At 31.4% G+C, this 16,924-nt stretch overlaps 2 protein-coding genes across 5 annotated transcripts; both read left to right on the forward strand.

Moving 5' to 3' along the window:
* The first annotated feature begins 2,133 nt into the window (after positions 1-2,133).
* Positions 2,134-7,684, forward strand: LOC131929795 (uncharacterized). 4 transcript variants are annotated; one of them, XM_059286181.1, is made up of 3 exons: positions 2,134-2,208; positions 4,265-4,352; positions 5,044-7,684. In XM_059286181.1, exons 2-3 carry the CDS (start codon positions 4,283-4,285, stop codon positions 5,991-5,993), a joined length of 1,020 nt encoding a protein of 339 aa, XP_059142164.1. In that variant the 5' UTR covers positions 2,134-2,208; positions 4,265-4,282; the 3' UTR covers positions 5,994-7,684. The 4 variants fall into 4 exon arrangements, with proteins under 4 accessions (XP_059142164.1, XP_059142165.1, XP_059142163.1 ...); XM_059286180.1 differs by lacking the exon at positions 2,134-2,208 and adding an exon at positions 3,342-3,411; XM_059286179.1 differs by lacking the exon at positions 2,134-2,208 and adding an exon at positions 3,419-3,518.
* Positions 7,685-8,383: 699 nt separating this feature from the next.
* On the forward strand, positions 8,384-16,712 carry LOC131929796 (endoplasmic reticulum junction formation protein lunapark-B-like). Its single transcript, XM_059286183.1, has 11 exons — positions 8,384-8,551; positions 11,019-11,060; positions 11,453-11,640; positions 12,253-12,311; positions 12,473-12,513; positions 12,782-12,868; positions 13,019-13,067; positions 13,819-14,013; positions 14,847-15,020; positions 15,389-15,493; positions 15,733-16,712. The coding sequence occupies exons 1-11, from the start codon at positions 8,525-8,527 to the stop codon at positions 16,332-16,334; spliced, it is 1,569 nt and encodes a 522-aa protein (XP_059142166.1). The 5' UTR covers positions 8,384-8,524; the 3' UTR covers positions 16,335-16,712.
* The last annotated feature ends 212 nt before the right edge of the window (positions 16,713-16,924 follow it).

The raw sequence follows: 16,924 nt of genomic DNA on the forward strand, positions 1-16,924 counted from the left end.
AACTAATCAGCATCATATTTGACCAACTCTGAAATAATCTTTTAAATTATGAACAACACATTTTTATGTAAATCTTATAATCTATTTTTTATAATGTGTTAGAATAATGAATAAGTAATGATTATTAACAAAACTAGCTTATTTTTAAAAACTTACATGACACTATTTTTGTAATGTAGTTAAGTTATTAACTTTGCATGTTTGGAATTACTGTATTACTTGTTTGGGTTTGAGGTAAATATAGCTCCCAACATTTTCTGTAGTTTAATTTTTTATATTTATAGTCCACTCAAGGAGACACTATGTATTTACTGCTGCATAGAGCTAGTGTATGTGTCAGATATTTTTCTTAACCTGCACTAAGCGGTTAATTAATTACCTAGGTTTTTTACGTATAATTATTGGTTGTTAAACTTCTAATGAAAGTTTGTTTATGGCTTACTTATGTAATGTTATTTATGTAAAATATACTAATTACCAGATTCACAATTTATTTTCTGCTAAATATTTTTGCTACAAATCTACAAAAATGTATGTTTAAACATCAAGATATTTATTATTTCCATTTTTATTGGCATTCCTAATTAGAATTGTTTTCATTTAAGCACAGGAGATATTACAAAATGTTCTTAGCAAAATACTGTATTTCACTGCTTAGGTTTCTGTATTGGATACAAAACTTAGACTGACTTTGAGTTGATTTATAATTAATTTTATCAATTCAAATATTACATGCATTTTTAACTGCATTATAAGTTTGGTGCCTTTAACAAATTGTCTTATAAATACTATATTATTGTATATTGTACTCATTCTTATAATTTTAATATTATTATTATTTTATTTAAAGTTTACAGACAAGAGATTTAATTAGTTTTAAAAACACATCTTTAATTCATTACCAGTATAATGGCTGGTAAGTCAAGTTGATTTAATACCAGTACTCCCATCTCAAAGATGTGACTACATTTAATAATTTAAGCCACACTCTGTTAATGAATTACACATTTTTTCCTATACAAAAAAAAATTATTTCCATAATCTAGAAAGAAAGTCAATCAACAACTAACATTGGTTTTATGTTCTAACAAATAAATTACATATTTGATCCTATAACAACAGCATACTCATAAGCCAAGATATTATATAACAGATGTATTCATTTATGCTAAATTATAATCTAATTGTTCATTTTAGATATTAATTTTTATTCAACTTTTTAATACTATTTGAGTTTGGGGAATTATAAATATATTATAAGGATTTTTCTATAAATGACAACATCATCATATAAAAAAAAATGCTGCCATTTTTTAATGATCCGTGCAAGTGCACATAATGCATCCTCAGAAACATGTGCATACAAATAACAAGATTGTCAAAAGAGCATGGCACTTCTCTAAGAAATATCCTAGATGGTTTATAAGATATTGTGTTTCTTGTGGCACATGTTAAATAATATTATGAAAAGTATTGGGATAAATAAAATGCAATTGTATTTTAATGGTTTTTGTACATTTATGAAAATCATACAAAACAGTTATGAAATTTGTATATTGTAAATATCATGACAATACATACATATGTTGATAATGTTGTATCTTGTATTTTGTTTTTACAATTATCAACATAATTTTTTTTAATGTAATAATTTTTTGAATACTGAAGCATATTTTACAGTGAAACTGTTGACAAAAATCACACCGGTAATGAAAAATTATTATTTAGGCTTATGTAGGCCTAACGACTTGTTATTGTTAAGATTTTTCTAATTAAGCAACTTGAATAGAAATGGTAAAGTGTGTCTTCTTCTTTTTTTAACCAGCTCAAACTTACAAGTAATTTTTATATTTATATCAGGAAGGATGGCTTTTAAACAAATCAAGACCAGTGTTTCTTCCAGACTTTTTTCTCCAGGGGGGGGGCACTTGATAGGGGGGAGTGGTCAACATTTTTCGGGGGCAGACACTTGTAAAAGTGTATGTTTACTATATAAATCCATCTCGTTCGGGGGAGGGGGGGGGGGGCAGTAGACTCTGATCAAGACACAACTGATGTGCCAATTTGTCTGCAGTACATCCATGCTCTCTTTTCTGTACTCAATAAATCCTCAAAAAAAAAAAAAGAAAAATAGTCAAATTCACATAGCTTATTCATTTCAGTGGTATGAGACCCGAGCAACTTAGCCTGAATTAATCTTTTCTACAGGTTAGTAATTGCCTGGTTTGATGGGAAAGAATGCAGCATCTATCTATATATATATAATTTTCTTCTGGGAGCCGTTAGAAAACAAGCTGCAAGCGCCTCCTTGCAGTCCCTTCTCTTTCTCTCTATCACTATCACTACCACCCCCACCCCACCCCCACATTGTCTGGTGAGCGGTGTTCACTCTAAATGTTTACAAAGCTAAATGTTTACAAATCGTAGAGCCGGGTTTCTATTAGGGGCAGGTAATTTAGTTCTATTTTAAACTTACAGGAGGTAACTAAGAAATAACTAAGAGGAGGCTGCTTTCACGGGGGGGGGGGGGGGTGTAGGGTCGGGGTTAGGGGAAAAGGGGGGGGGGGGTTAGTGTTTTAAAGCAAATATTTTCAGTGGCAGCATTAGTACTCTCGAATTCACAAATTATGAATTACTGAAAAGTAGAAAATAAAACAACTAAATAGCAGCGTATGATACGCTGCGGGTCGGCTCGTATCAAGTTAATTGGATGGTTTGTGTTTTCAGGTTTCACTGTTACAGTAAGGTTCCCTTTCAAACCGGTCCTTGTGGCAGGTGAAGTAGAGTTTACCTGTTTCTGTACCTTTGGCATATGAAGGGATCGTGTGTCCAGCACTATGCCCAGCCGCCTTTACTTTTCCTAACCTGAGTTAGGTACCCATCATAGCTGGGTGGACTCAGGGAAATTTACAGACTAGAACCCGGATTCACACTGAAGATCTATTGAGTTCGTTATTTGTTGACTAATGTAATTTATCCTTTACAATATAAATTCATTTTTTGATTGCAAGTTCATTTCTTCTTATTATTAATATTAATAAAATTATTGCATAGGAACTATTTTACAAGGTTAAAAAAAAATATATTAAAATACTATAGCTACAATTGGTAAACTGCCGGTAAAGACAAGTTATGCATTATTTGCCAATAGTTAAATCTAGATCCCAAACTTTAGAAACGAAAATCTTTTATGACCTACTAAGTCTAGTAGTAGTAGTCTAACAACAGTTTGGCTATTTTTAGCTTGGGAAATTCCAGTTAATGATGGTGGTGTTTCCCCTAAATTTTTGCCAGGGCAACTTTTTGTTTACACTGTAAACTTATAGATCTAATATTTGGTCAACCATTTTTTAGGCTTACTACTACAGTACTTGGGATCTAGATTAGAATCTAAATCTACCTTATCACTGTGTAATCGTTTTTTTCTCATTTCAACAATATTTCTATTCATAAATAAATAAAAATTCTCAACCAAATTTAATTTTGTTGCGCCCGTGGCCGTACTGTTTTTGCAAAATGTACGACGCCAATCACCCAGATAAACCAATTTTCTATAGGCCTATTTTAAACTATTTATTATTTATTGAACATTGATTGATTGATTGATTATTTGATGGATTTGAAATAAACATATTTTTTTTCGGCCCTAATAACTAATGGTTAAAATTAAATAAATATTATTAGTCTAATTATTATATTTTTGGTTCTTGTTGTTAGGTCTAATATTTTAATATTATTTAAATAAATTAAATTCGCCATACTCATACACTTACTCTTACAGGTCCTAGATCTATATAGATCTTATTATAAAATTTAAAGCTAAAACAAATTTAAAAACTTGTTAAAAGTTCATAAAAATAGAAAAGGAACGTTTTACTTTATAATACCTGTGTGTTTAATTTAAGTAATAAAGACAGAAATGACCTAGAAATATTATAGACAATAGACTTAGAGCCTACTACTACACATACAAAAAAAAAAGAATATTACATATTACATAACCTATGTACCATAAAGTAACAGCTAGCCTAGAGATCTAGAGATTTACTAATACTATCAGTCTATCATCATAACTTAGCAATAGTATTTAGTATCATCAGTCTTGAACCTAGGCATGTCTAGGATTAACTTCAGTACGCAAAAATGTGTAACTTTTTATACATTAAAAGTATATATTTTTTACTATATAACTTTGATAAGTTCACTTATCTGAGGTGTATATAATAGTATATATTATATAGATAAATGTACATTATTTTTGTAGGCTACTAGTCTAGTGGAGATGGATGAAAGACATATCCCAATTTCTGAAGATACAATTCTGATGGCCAAACTTGCCAGAAAAGATCAAGGTTGGAAGTTATATATATATATATATATATATATATATATATATATATATATATATATATATATATATATATATATATATATATACGAGCAGACCTGCGACGTAGTATACGCCGCTATCTAGTTGTTTTATTTTCTACTTATCAACAATTCATAATTTGTGAATTCGACACTACCCCACCCCCTGCCTCCCCCACCCTGCCCAGTGAAAGCAGGCGTTTTCAGACGACAATGAAAATATCAGGCAGAACTTATTATCTCCCCTTAGTTTCAAATTGTTTAAAAACTAAATTATCTACCCCTAATAGCTGTCACTTATTTGAACCTGCTCTACTATTGTAAACATTTGGGGGTGAACCATAGCTCATCTGACAGGTGGGGATGAGGGTGGTGGCTAAGCTGCGTGGTGTTTTCTATGGTCTCCATGAAGAGAATTATATATATATATATATATATATATATATATATATATATATATATATAGATTATAAGCTATGTAAGTTAGGAAACTTTTCCTCAATTACTGAATATTTTTGTTTGCTTTGTATTTCAATTTTAAAAGCACAACTGAAACGCTATTTCAGTTTTCATCGAATGCAATATAGATTATACTTTACATTTATTAATTTTACTCATAAAGTATACTAATGGTCGATACTATTCTTCAACAAAATATGTTTTATATTTGCATAGGTGACCATGAAACAGAAGTTAGTTTTAATGGCGAGGCTGATCTACAGTCTGCTTTTATAATGTGTGAAAAGAATCCCAGTCACACCAACTATATGCCTGTGTTTGACATGACGCTAGAAACCCTTCCAGATGTTGTAAAGAAACAAAGCGTTGTAGACTTTCTCATCTCCAAGTCAATGGAAACAGTCAGAATTGTATGTAACAGGACCAGCGAAGCCAGGCCTGCTGGCTACACTTTTTATAATTACAGAGGAAAAAGAATGTTTAGGTATGGAAGTGGCAGAATTTGGTCTGTTTATGTAGATAAGATTAAGACTGACATACCATGTCCATTTGAGGACTGTACAGTGATAGATGGGCCGCACTTTGTTCATGGTTACCTTAGAGTGCACACAGCAATGCATGTTGTTTTTGATGATATTGAAGCCCAGGCAACGACTATCGATTTCTTTTATGATAAACCTGATGACAGGTCTACAGTAATCACTGCGAGGGGCGTTAAAGTTGTTAAAAGTGACGTGGACGGAGATTACTGTGTGATGGATTGTGTCACTCATGATGTTCAGTTATGCCAGAAATTAGACAGTATAAGAAAAACCTGGGCCCATCTGTGGCCAGAGGTGAAAGATTTTTTGTATGGGAAAGACATCTCTTTTGTAGTTTCCCACCCCCATGGGCGTGAAAAGCAAATGAGCATTGGAAAATGTTGTGAAAGAAATTGGGGAAAAGGGTCTGGTGATCAGGGTTGGTATAAATATGCCTTCACTGCTGCCACATGCCCAGGTAGTTCAGGGGCACCGGTGTGGGTACCTGGCAGAGATGGTCTGTTCTCTGGTTATGCTCCACATAGTGGATACGATAAAAAAACTGGACTCAACATCAGCTGTGTTTGGTACTTCTGGAAAGAAAATTCATCATCTGAAGATATTATATCTGATGAAAAAAAATAATAATGACTAGTTTACAGTATGCAAAATCATTTAAATTGATGAATCACATTAACACATTTTTTTTTTACATTTTTGTACATTCCCTTCCCCCTGTTCAATATAAAATTATTTATTTCCTGAGACCACCAATCCACATAACGGTTAGGTACTATAAAAACTTTTTTTATTAACAAACATTATAGAAACCATTTTATAAAGAAATACTTGTTACCTCAAAAGGAATAAAGCTAGCGGTGTGAACCTTTCCATCCAACCATTCCATAAATAAGGCAACACTTGTTAATAAAAAAAAGAATTAAGAAAACAAAGGCAGTGTTCTATTTATAATATACAGCACAAAAGCAGTGTGTAATAATATGACAAAATTATAAACCACACCCTAAAATATTTGCATAATCTCAAGCAAGTGGCTTAAAATGAAAGATTCATTTTGTTATAAGTTTAAATACAAATTTAAACCCTTTCATGCTCATATTGTAAAAATCATAAAAACATTTTCTATTTTGTTTTTAATTTATATCTGACAGTTAATACAATGTTTAAAATTTTAAGCCATTTAAAAATATGTTTTTGCCACATTTATGTTACTGAGAACTAAAACTGATTTGACCAAAGTTTAAAATTTTAAACAATTTTAAATAGACTTTTCCCATTATTATGTTATTGAGAAAAAAAAACTGATGATTTACTGGGGGTGTAAGTATTATTTAAATTATATGGAGAACACAAACATTCTGTATATTGTTATCCATTATAACTATTCAGCTGCTACATGTAAAGCTTGGATAGAGTGCAGTAACAATAAGCTATTCTTATGATTTTCTTCTTATGGTCAAAAACAATCAACCAGTCTGATATTCAATGGTTTTAAATGCAATATTTTTGAAGATAATAATTCTAGCCTATACAAAAAAAAGGAAGCTTGATTGCAAAATGTTTATTTCAATAAGTTTAATAGCTTAAACTACATCTAAACTTTCTGAACTAATATTCTGGGTTTGTGGATTTTAAAAATAAATATTTTGTCAGGCAGTTTTATTTACAATTTTCTAAACCCTATTGATTTTTTGATTATTCTGTAAATATATTGTTTGTTTTTTTTAAATTTAAATCCGAATTCTTTTTTTATATATGTATATATATTTACCTACCATACTGTTATTAATTATTTTTTAGGTATATGTTATACTGGTGCAAATATTTTCTGTCTCCACACTTATATCTGTAAAAATTAATTATCTTTTAGTGGTAGTTGTTAAAATTCTTGCTCCATAAATTTGCAACATTATATTAAAGGTTTTAAAAGATATTAATTGTAAATATATTTTTTTGTACTCTACACATAAGATTTGTTTAAAGTTAAATCAAAAGAAATTTTTATTGTACATTAAAATAAAGGTTTTTGTTTCTGAATCAGTTTTTCATAAATATTATTATATTTTACAACAAAATAATGACAAGTATTTGGGAGTTTCAGCTTTTATTATTATTGGCAAATTAACTTATATATCATGGATTTGTCATTTTCTAAACAATTTTGATTTTATTTAGGAATTTTATAATGTTGTTACTTTGAGTATAAATTTAAATTGTTTCTCTATAAATCAAAGTCCATAAATAATAAACCTTCCTCCACACTAATTGCCTTGTCATTTTTTATTATTCTTTTGTTAAAAAATGTAGGCACATTTTAAAATGTATTAATATTAACATACTAATAATAGTAATGAATACTTTTTGTCTATATAATGTGCAATTTATTTAGAAAAATCATAGAGAAAAAAATCTTAGGAAAAATATGAAGGTAAAAAATTAAATGTTTACACCTTTTTTAATGATTAGTAATATATTATGTAGAATAATTAATATGTGACTCTTTTGCATACTTTATCTTCAAATATTTTTGAAATTTATGACTCTTGTACTCTTGAATAATACTGATTACTGATTAATTTTACACCATTTTTTAGCTCATGCAAAATTTCTATTTTAACATGCCATTAATTGTAAGTACTTGTATATTATATAAATTATGTGCATCTATCATATAAAATAAATAGTAAATAGAGTATAAAAATATTATTCATTATTATCATTATGATTATTTGTAATTAGTATAATAAAGTATGAAAAAGATAAATATTCTTAATTAATTAGGGTGGACTCATTACTTAATCAAAAATCAGTATTAACTTTTAGATGTTTACTTGAAACAATAGAAATTGATTTGTCTATTATAAATTTTGTTAAAAAATAAAATGTCGTGTCACTACACACCCCCTTATTAATATTATTTATTTATTTATTTTGCAAGAAAACAAAATGGTCGAAAATGTTCGTGTGAGAATTTTGTTGTTGTTCGTTAGCTAGTATGACCGTCTGATGTTTTAAAAAACAACAACACGGTACACATACACAAATTCCCACTCATCTCTAAACGGACGGATGGATGATAACAATTTGATGATCTAAACTGGTCTACTTTTTCGCCCAGTCCTTGTAGTACCTATTGTATTAGAATCTAGACTATCATGGGAGCTCTAATATCTAGATTCAAGGTTTATTATTTTACAATAAAATTGAATAAAAACTAAAATCTATCTTTCTACTTTCTAGACTTAGAATCTAGCTTCTAGAAAGAGAATCTAAAAAAATGCGGTAATCTATTCTATCGTTTTAGGTACGTAAAATCGCCAGCGACTAAAAAAATGTGAAAAACAGGTGACTCCTTAAATTTTAATAATTATTTCACGTTTTGAGGAGGATTAATTTTAAATTATGTTTTGAAAAATACAAAAATGGGTAATCTATCGTTTTGGGGGTAATCTATCGTTTTGGGTACGTAAAATCGCCCGCGACTAGTAATGTGAAAAACAGGTGACTCCTTACATTTTAATAATTATTTCACATTTTGAGGAGGATTTATGTTTTAAAAATACAAAAATGTTTCCTTGTTTCATTTATGTACCTGTTTTTAAACAATTGAATTAAAACTTTTCAGTAATAAATGAAGACTAGCGATGTTTCCAACAGATGCAACCATGCTCATTTACTATAGCAGCCATCTTGTTAAAGTTTTATTTTTATAGACTTAAAGCGCAAGATTCAGGCGGAAGTCACTCTATTTTACAAATGGCTGCTGTTTATATAGCAAACCTTGCTTGTAGACACTGCTGTTTAAAGTTAATTTCTGGCCTATATTGATATATTTAGCCATTGATTTAGGTTTATTATTCATTTATCTAGTTTTATTTGACACAAACATATCACAATATACTTCTATTACAGCCTTGACAATGATGTAACGTTTTCGTACATTAATAGCCGCGGGCGATTTTACGTACCCAAAACGATAGATTACCGTTTTGGGTAGGCCTACGTAAAATCGCCCGCGGCTATTAATGTACGAAAACGTTATCTCATTGTCAAAGGCTGTAAAAAAAACTGTAATAGAAGTATATTGTAATATGTTTGTGTCAAATATTATAGATAAATGAATAATAAACCTAAATCAATGGTTAAATATATCAATATATATAGGCCAGAAATTAACTTTAAACAGCAGTGTCTGCAAGCAAGATTTGCTATATAAACAGCAGCCATTTGTAAAATAGAGTGACTTCCGCCTGAATCTCGCGCTATCAGTCTATAAAAATAAAACTTTGACAAGATGGCTGCTATAGTAAATGAGCATGGTTGCATCTGTTGGAAACATCGCTGGTGTTCATTTATTACTGAAAAGTTTTAATTAAATTGTTTAAAAACAGGTACATAAATGATACATGGAAACATTTTTGTATTTTTCAAAACATAAATCCTCCTCAAAATGTGAAATAATTATTAAAATGTAAGGAGTCACCTGTTTTTCACATTACTAGTCGCGGGCGATTTTACGTACCCAAAACGATAGATTACCCAAAAATGTTTCCCTGTTTCATTTATGTAGTTGTAGCCTTTTTTGTAGGCCTACCTGTTAGGCCTAAACTCCTAAACAATTTACTTAAAACTTTTCAGTAGGATAAATGAAAATTACTAATTAGCGATGTTTCCAATAGATGCAACATACATTGCTCATTTACTACAGCTACTATAGCAGCCATCTTGTTGAAGTTTTTTTTTATAAACTTATAGCGCAAGATTCAGGGGAAGCCACTTTAACTTACAGATGGTCGCTTTTTATATAGCAAATCCTGCCTGCAAACACTTCTGTTTAAAGTTAATTTCTTGCCTATATTCAATATTGATATATTTAGCCATTGATTTAGGTTTATTATTCGTTTATCTATAATATTTGACACAAATTTATCACAATATACTTCTATTAAAGCCTTGACAATGAGGTAACTTTTTCGTACATTACTAGGCGCGGGCGATTTTACTTACCTAAAACGATAGATTACCAAAATTGCCTGCTTATACGTCTATAAGTTACTATAACTATAGTACTATAGTCTAACTCTATAGTATTAGTATTAGATCTATAATTAGGCTAGATCTATACATTATAGAATAATACAGCCTATATCTACAGAATCAGTAGTAGATCTAGTCTAGAATAGATCTAGATAATCTAGATCTAGTACTGATCTAAGCTAGATTCGTTAGTTTGTTTTTAGACCAAAAGTTACTATTTGACTTTGCAGGGAATGTTTACACCGGTGTCCGATATTGGAATCTTCTTTAAAAAAAGTTAACTAAATACACACATGGCTAGCTAATGTCAATGCTAACCCTGTCCCTAACCCCAATCCTCGTCCTACCATACGCCTAACCCTAATTTCTAACCATAAAATTAGTCGAGATTACAATACTACTAACAACCCAACACCCCTAAAGAAGATTCCATTATCGGACACCGGTATCTATAATCATTCAACTTTGCTAGTATATTGTAGCCCACCTATAAAATAATAAAACAGGTTTAGCTGTCTCACAACTTACAAATCACCCCATTACTTTATATAGGCCTAATGTTTTTATTGATAAAAAATTAATAAATTTGACGTTTACATTTTTATTTTATAGCGACAGCAAACCACAATTGAAGTGTTGGAAGGAATAGAAAAGGTAGGTTGGTCATGATCAATGCTGAGAGTTGCGTGAGCTAAATCTGCAAAATAATTAAATTTCAATGTTGGAGCAACAGCAAGATATTGGAATAAAATTTACTGTAAAGTTTAGCGAGTAATGCTGCAGCAGAAGTAATGATTTAATGAGAAGGAATTTTCCATGGATTATATGGTGGAATAGGCTTTACAAAATGTATGTTTTATAATATTGATTGGTTAGTGCAGAATATAGATCATAAACCACAAAAATAATATACTGTATATGCCATATAGTGTGCTGTAAAGTCTGACATTTAAAAATCTATGCTAAAAGTTTTCTACAATTTAATGGGTTTTTTTTTAAATTTATTGTTATGATTGATAAGAAGAAAATGCTATTGTACTCACCAGGAAATTACCAGACTTCAGAGAAACCGTAAAGAGAACCAGGACAAGCGAAAGAAATTTGTTACACGGCTGCTTATATACTCCATCTTTGTTTATGTTGTGGTGGCCATTTTGTTTTTCTTGTTATATTTCCCCGACACATGGGAGCTGAGGCTGCTGTATTCTCTCCCCTTGCTGGTGTTCCCATTCTTGTAAGTACAGTCTAGTTTTTGTGGATCAGGATTTTTTTATTGTTCGAATCTGTTGACCTTGCTGCTGAAGTCATGAAAACTGTTTGAGAATCACTGTTACTGCAGACTAAATAGCTCCATTCCAAAGAAAAACTGTTTGAGAATCACTGTTACTTGAGACTAAATAGCTCCATTCCAAAGAAAAACTGTTTGAGAATCACTGTTACTTGAGACTAAATAGCTCCATTCAGAAGACGTGTATAAATTAAGTGAAAATTAAAAATAACTAAAATCCTCATTTTTTGTTGTAAAGTAAAGTTCCCTTTTCAAACCTGACGTTCTATAGGGCAAGTGAAGTAGAGTTCACTTGTTTCTGTGACCTCGGCATATGAAGAGATAGTGTGGTCAGCACTATGCCCAGCCGCCTTTACTTTCCCTAACGTGAGTTAGGTACCCATCAGAGTTGGGTGGACTCAGGGACGGTCTACTGACTTGTACCCGGATTCAAACTCGAGATTTGCGGGTTAGCAGTCCAGCTCTCTACCGCTAGACCACTCCATCCCACTCATTTTTTGTTGTACTAATTTAATTTTCAATACGCTGTGTTTCATTGAGAAGTGTTTTGTTTTCCAGAATATGGGGTATGAAAAAGCTGTTGAATTGGTATTTTGTGAAACGAATTTCATCTAATGGTGTGTATAGTGAACTTTTATGCGCAGACAAATTTAATTTACAAAAAAAAAAAAACTTTTTTAAAAGATTTGCCTTGAAAATAACTTTATTTAAAGTCTATTTAACTTTTACAATGAATTTCACTAAAATACTTTTAATTGTTGATTGTTTAAAATTTTAGATGTTGCATTACAAGGTCTGCGAGAAAGAAAAAAACAAATTGTAAGTTTTAACTGCATTTAACTTTGTCTTTCCATAATCTTTGTGTTTTTGGAGACTTAGTCTTTAATTTAGTTTGTTTGGTTAAGTTAGTTTTCATTGTTTTTAATCACCATTATACACTAGTGTTACAAAAGTAATAACTTGAAAAAATTATAAGAAAGGAATAAAAATAGCTTTTTTTTCCTAATTTATTTTGCATCAAGTTATTAAGAGTCCTGGTTTGTTGAAGAAAATTATCAATAATCAGATATTTTGACTAACATTTTAGCTGGAAGATGTCATGGAAACTGAAACCTACAAGAAAGCAAGAGAGATTTTAGAAAAGTTTGATCCCTCTAGGTTACGACAGTTAGAGGTGAGTTTTTACTGTCTAACATGTAACACATCTGATTAGTATTAGTCTATGAATGCTCATCATTTACGAGAAAGAAAATATTGTCATTGAATTTTGTTTAAATGTGAAGTTTTATAAAAATTAAATTTGAAATTTTTCCCTTCATTACAGGGCAACGCAGAGGCAAACGCTCGGCCGCAAACCCCTACAGCTGGCACAGGTCATTATTTTTTTTCAAATTGTTCATTCATATTTTACACTAGACATTCAGTTATATAATTTCTTGACCGTCATCTTAATGTAGATTTATGTCATTCAAAACATGGTACCTAGGAAAAACATTTTAGATGCTAGTGTTGCTTCTATAACTCTTATCCTAGTCTGTATCCTAATAATAATCCTACACTGACCATAAAAACAATAATGCAGAAAACACATACATTTAGTTGTGTAGAAATTTTTTAAATAACATAAAATACATTTGTAAACTGTTTTGCTTGTATGGTTTAAAAAAATATTCAGAAAATAAAATATTTCATCAACCCTGTTCACGTATATCCATCATTTTAGAACACAGCTTCAACCCTGTTCACTAATCATTCATTGATTTCTCTTAATAAAATTAATTCATATTTGTGTTTCTAGGTGTCACTTACAAAAACAACCATTAGATATTTTAGTCTCGCTTCCCTAGTTGTAAAAACCAGTTCTCATCTTAAATCAATTTTTTAATATACTTAATACTGGTATTTATCTTAAATCAAGTTTTTAAAATCATTTTTCTGGTAGACATTCTTAAATCAAGTTTTTAATATCATTTACTGGTACTTGTCAAACACCCTTTTTTCATACCATGAGAATTCTGTCCGTTTTTTTATTTAGTTTGTAATGACCTGACCATGGGTCATCAAATTTGTCCACCAACTGATCTACATGTGCTTTACAAATTTTATCTCCCCCCACCTGTGCAGTGATTCACCAGAGAGTAGCAAGCACCACCCATCAAGCAAGGGGCGTCCCAAGCATGCGCCAACAAATGCCCTCTCCTAGAATGGTGGCCACCCAAGCTACCCCACTCAACATGCAGAACCAGAGCGCCCCGGGGATGCGACCTCGCATGAGTATGTCTACACCTAGAGCCCCAATGCCCATGGGAGGGGGATACAGTAAGTCTTTTGTGGCCTTTTTACATGTGTTTTAACTGATAGAACCCCAATGGCAGGAGGATACAGTAAGTCTTTTGTGGCCTTTTTACATGAGTGTATTAACTGCTAAAACCCCTATGGCCATGGCAGAGGGATACAGGATTCATTAAGTCTTTTGTGGCCTTTTTCCAACAAGTGTTATTAAAATAAGGTGAACTATGGATTTCTATTAATTAATTGATTAATGTATGTCATTTTTCTTAAAAATAATTTTAAAAAACCTCAATTATTGTATTTAAATTAAACATCACCATTAGGGTGATTTATGTTGTAATAAAACTTCTCTACTATTAGAGGAATTTATTTTTAGAGTAATTTTTAGCTACAAATTTAGATGTAATATGAAGATTAAATTTAGTGTCAAAAGTTCTTTTAAAAAGCCATAAAGTAATGTTACTTTTTATTTTATATTGTTGTTTGAAAGAGGAACTTCAGTAAATACTTCAACATTAATAGGTTTACATGAGATAAAGTCAAATTAGATAGGTAATAACCAATGTTTAGTTTGATTTTCACCAAAACTCCAGGATTTTGAGCACTAGGCTGTTCCTTTAGAGCCATTTTCTTCTGAAAATTATTAAAATTATTAACTAAATTATCCATTTTCTTCTGAAAATTATTAACTAAATTATACATATTACTTGCATCAAAACTATTGACTTCCTTAAAATAAAAGACAAACTTTTATTGTTTTATATGTTTGATTAGAATAGTTCCTTTTCTATTTATGTTTTATAGTTGGGTACACTTAAAATTAATCTGAAACTCTAATAAATAATATTATTCTACTCTAGTTGCGCCACCTGGTCCACCAATGCCAAGGACAGTCCTGCCCAGGGAGCGGGGCACCATGGACCGTCTGATGGACTACCTGGTGGGGGATGGCCCAGAGAACCGTTATGCCCTTGTCTGTCACCAGTGCTACTCACACAATGGGATGGCTCTCAAAGAAGAGTTTGAATACCTAAGTAAGGGAAATTCTAAGTAACGCAATGTGACGTTAATGTCTGAAACATCTATTTAACAAAACATGGTGTTCTTTACTGAAACTTCTAATTATAACAAAGTATGATGTTAATTGCTTAAAAATACATAAGATTAACATAATAACACATGATTTTATTTTAACTTACGACTAATTCACTATTTTGATAAATCTTGTCTAGTTTAATGTAAAATCCGTGTATATTTCCTTAGTCAATAATCCGCATACATTCCATATGTTATTTAATATTTGAAAACAAATTTTTTTCTATATTGTTGTAGTTTGTTATAAAGGTTAGACCTATGGTTTACATTTAAAGTTGAATGACATAGATGTATTCCATCTCCTCAGCTTTTCGTTGCTGTTACTGTTACCATGTTAACCCTGCTAGGAAGCAGCGGCCACTGGCACCAAGACTTGAATTTTTTGCACCCCTGGGGGCTGAAAGAAGACCAGGTACAAAGACCCTTGTTAACAGCAGTTTGAAAAAATCTCTCGAGGAAGATAATTTTTTTAGTTTCCTTATCTAACTTTGGAAAGTTAGTGGGGTGCAAAGATCCTTGTTAAAAGCAGTTTTAAAAATATCTGTAGAAGATATTTATCTGAGCTTTCTTATCTAACTTTGGAAAGTAAAACTGTTATGAATATTCTTTACACTGTAAAAACTAAAGAATAAAAAATTTCGTAATTTCCAGAAGCCAATGAAGAAAGTGAAGAGGAAGAGACCAGTGACGAAGATACAGATCCTTCCCAGTCAGCTGCCTCCCAGGATGCACCTGTTTCTCCTGGGAGACCAGACCCCCAATCTTCACAGTCTAGCCAATGGTGTGATGTGGACAGCTTTACTGATGCTACATCTCCACCTGCCAGCGCACGAGGTCCGCCCCCCAACGGTAAACCAGTCAGCGCTGATGAAGCTTTGTCCACAAACCAGAACCATGAAATTGAATCTGTATCGTCCGACACATTTGCCACGGCAGCAGCTGAGATGTACAAGAAGCCTCCTGTGCCTACTGGAAGAAAAACAAATGCCGCTATCAAATCCGCGACAGGATTTAGAGAGATCCCAGATTTCGACAAGCATGATTTTTTCTCTCTCCCAGCGTCGAATATGAAACCCAGGAACCTGGACTGCAGTAGTAACGCTTTTGAGGAGAAGGGGGATGCTGAGACTGATGTCACCCCCAGCACCAGTGAAGTGACTGAGAGTACGTCGCAGATGACTGACAGCACAGCCGATACAACATCACAGGTAGAGACTCTACCACCTGATGACCAAGGGTCCTCTGTATCCTAATGTTAATTTAGTTTAGGTACCCCAGCAGGTTAGATTTTAAAGATTTCTTCGATCGAGCTATCATCTCTGTTCAACTTTTCTACCTGTTATGCTGCATGTAAATTTAAAGCACTATTTATTTCTAATCTAATGTTTTATTATGGTAAAATTTGTTCAATAAAACTACTACTCACTGTATTTATTTCTCTTAAAGTATAAGTTGGTTTTTAAACATGTTAATTAACTTAATTTTGTTTTTATTCAACCAGTTTACCAGACCTTTTTTGACGTTGAGTTAAAAATCTAAATAACAGAAACCACTTCAGATATTTAAAATAAGTTCAGATTTGAATTTTTTTTATTCAATAAATTAAGGACAAAAAACTAAAGAGATCAACCATTGTAGATTTTTTGTTTTCACTGGTAGTGAATGTAAATAAATTTAAAAAAAAAAAAACCACTTGCCACAGTTATTTCCCTTTAAACTTGATATTGATAAAATATGTTGCAGTAGCTGTTAAGATTTAGGACCAGTTTAAAAAATATATATATATATATAATTTTCCCCATGGTTATTCTCTTTGGATATTATTTGGCTTCACAACTGAATT

Source organism: Physella acuta, unplaced genomic scaffold, assembly GCF_028476545.2.
Source record: "Physella acuta isolate Inbredline_101_S28 unplaced genomic scaffold, ASM2847654v3 ptg001676l, whole genome shotgun sequence".
Lineage (NCBI taxonomy): Eukaryota > Metazoa > Mollusca > Gastropoda > Physidae > Physella > Physella acuta.

What these genes read in the sequence shown, in the direction of transcription:
- LOC131929795 (XM_059286181.1), top strand. Translation starts at nt 4,283, where the DNA reads ATGGATGAAAGACATATCCCAATTTCTGAAGATACAATTCTGATGGCC. An exon ending in ACTTGCCAGAAAAGATCAAG is followed by an intron (nt 4,353 to 5,043) that starts GTTGGAAGTTAT and finishes ATATTTGCATAG; the next exon opens with GTGACCATGAAACAGAAGTT.
- LOC131929796 (XM_059286183.1), top strand. Translation starts at nt 8,525, where the DNA reads ATGGGAGCTCTAATATCTAGATTCAAG. An exon ending in TGTTGGAAGGAATAGAAAAG is followed by an intron (nt 11,061 to 11,452) that starts GTAGGTTGGTCA and finishes TGTACTCACCAG; the next exon opens with GAAATTACCAGACTTCAGAG. An exon ending in AACCCCTACAGCTGGCACAG is followed by an intron (nt 13,068 to 13,818) that starts GTCATTATTTTT and finishes CCACCTGTGCAG; the next exon opens with TGATTCACCAGAGAGTAGCA.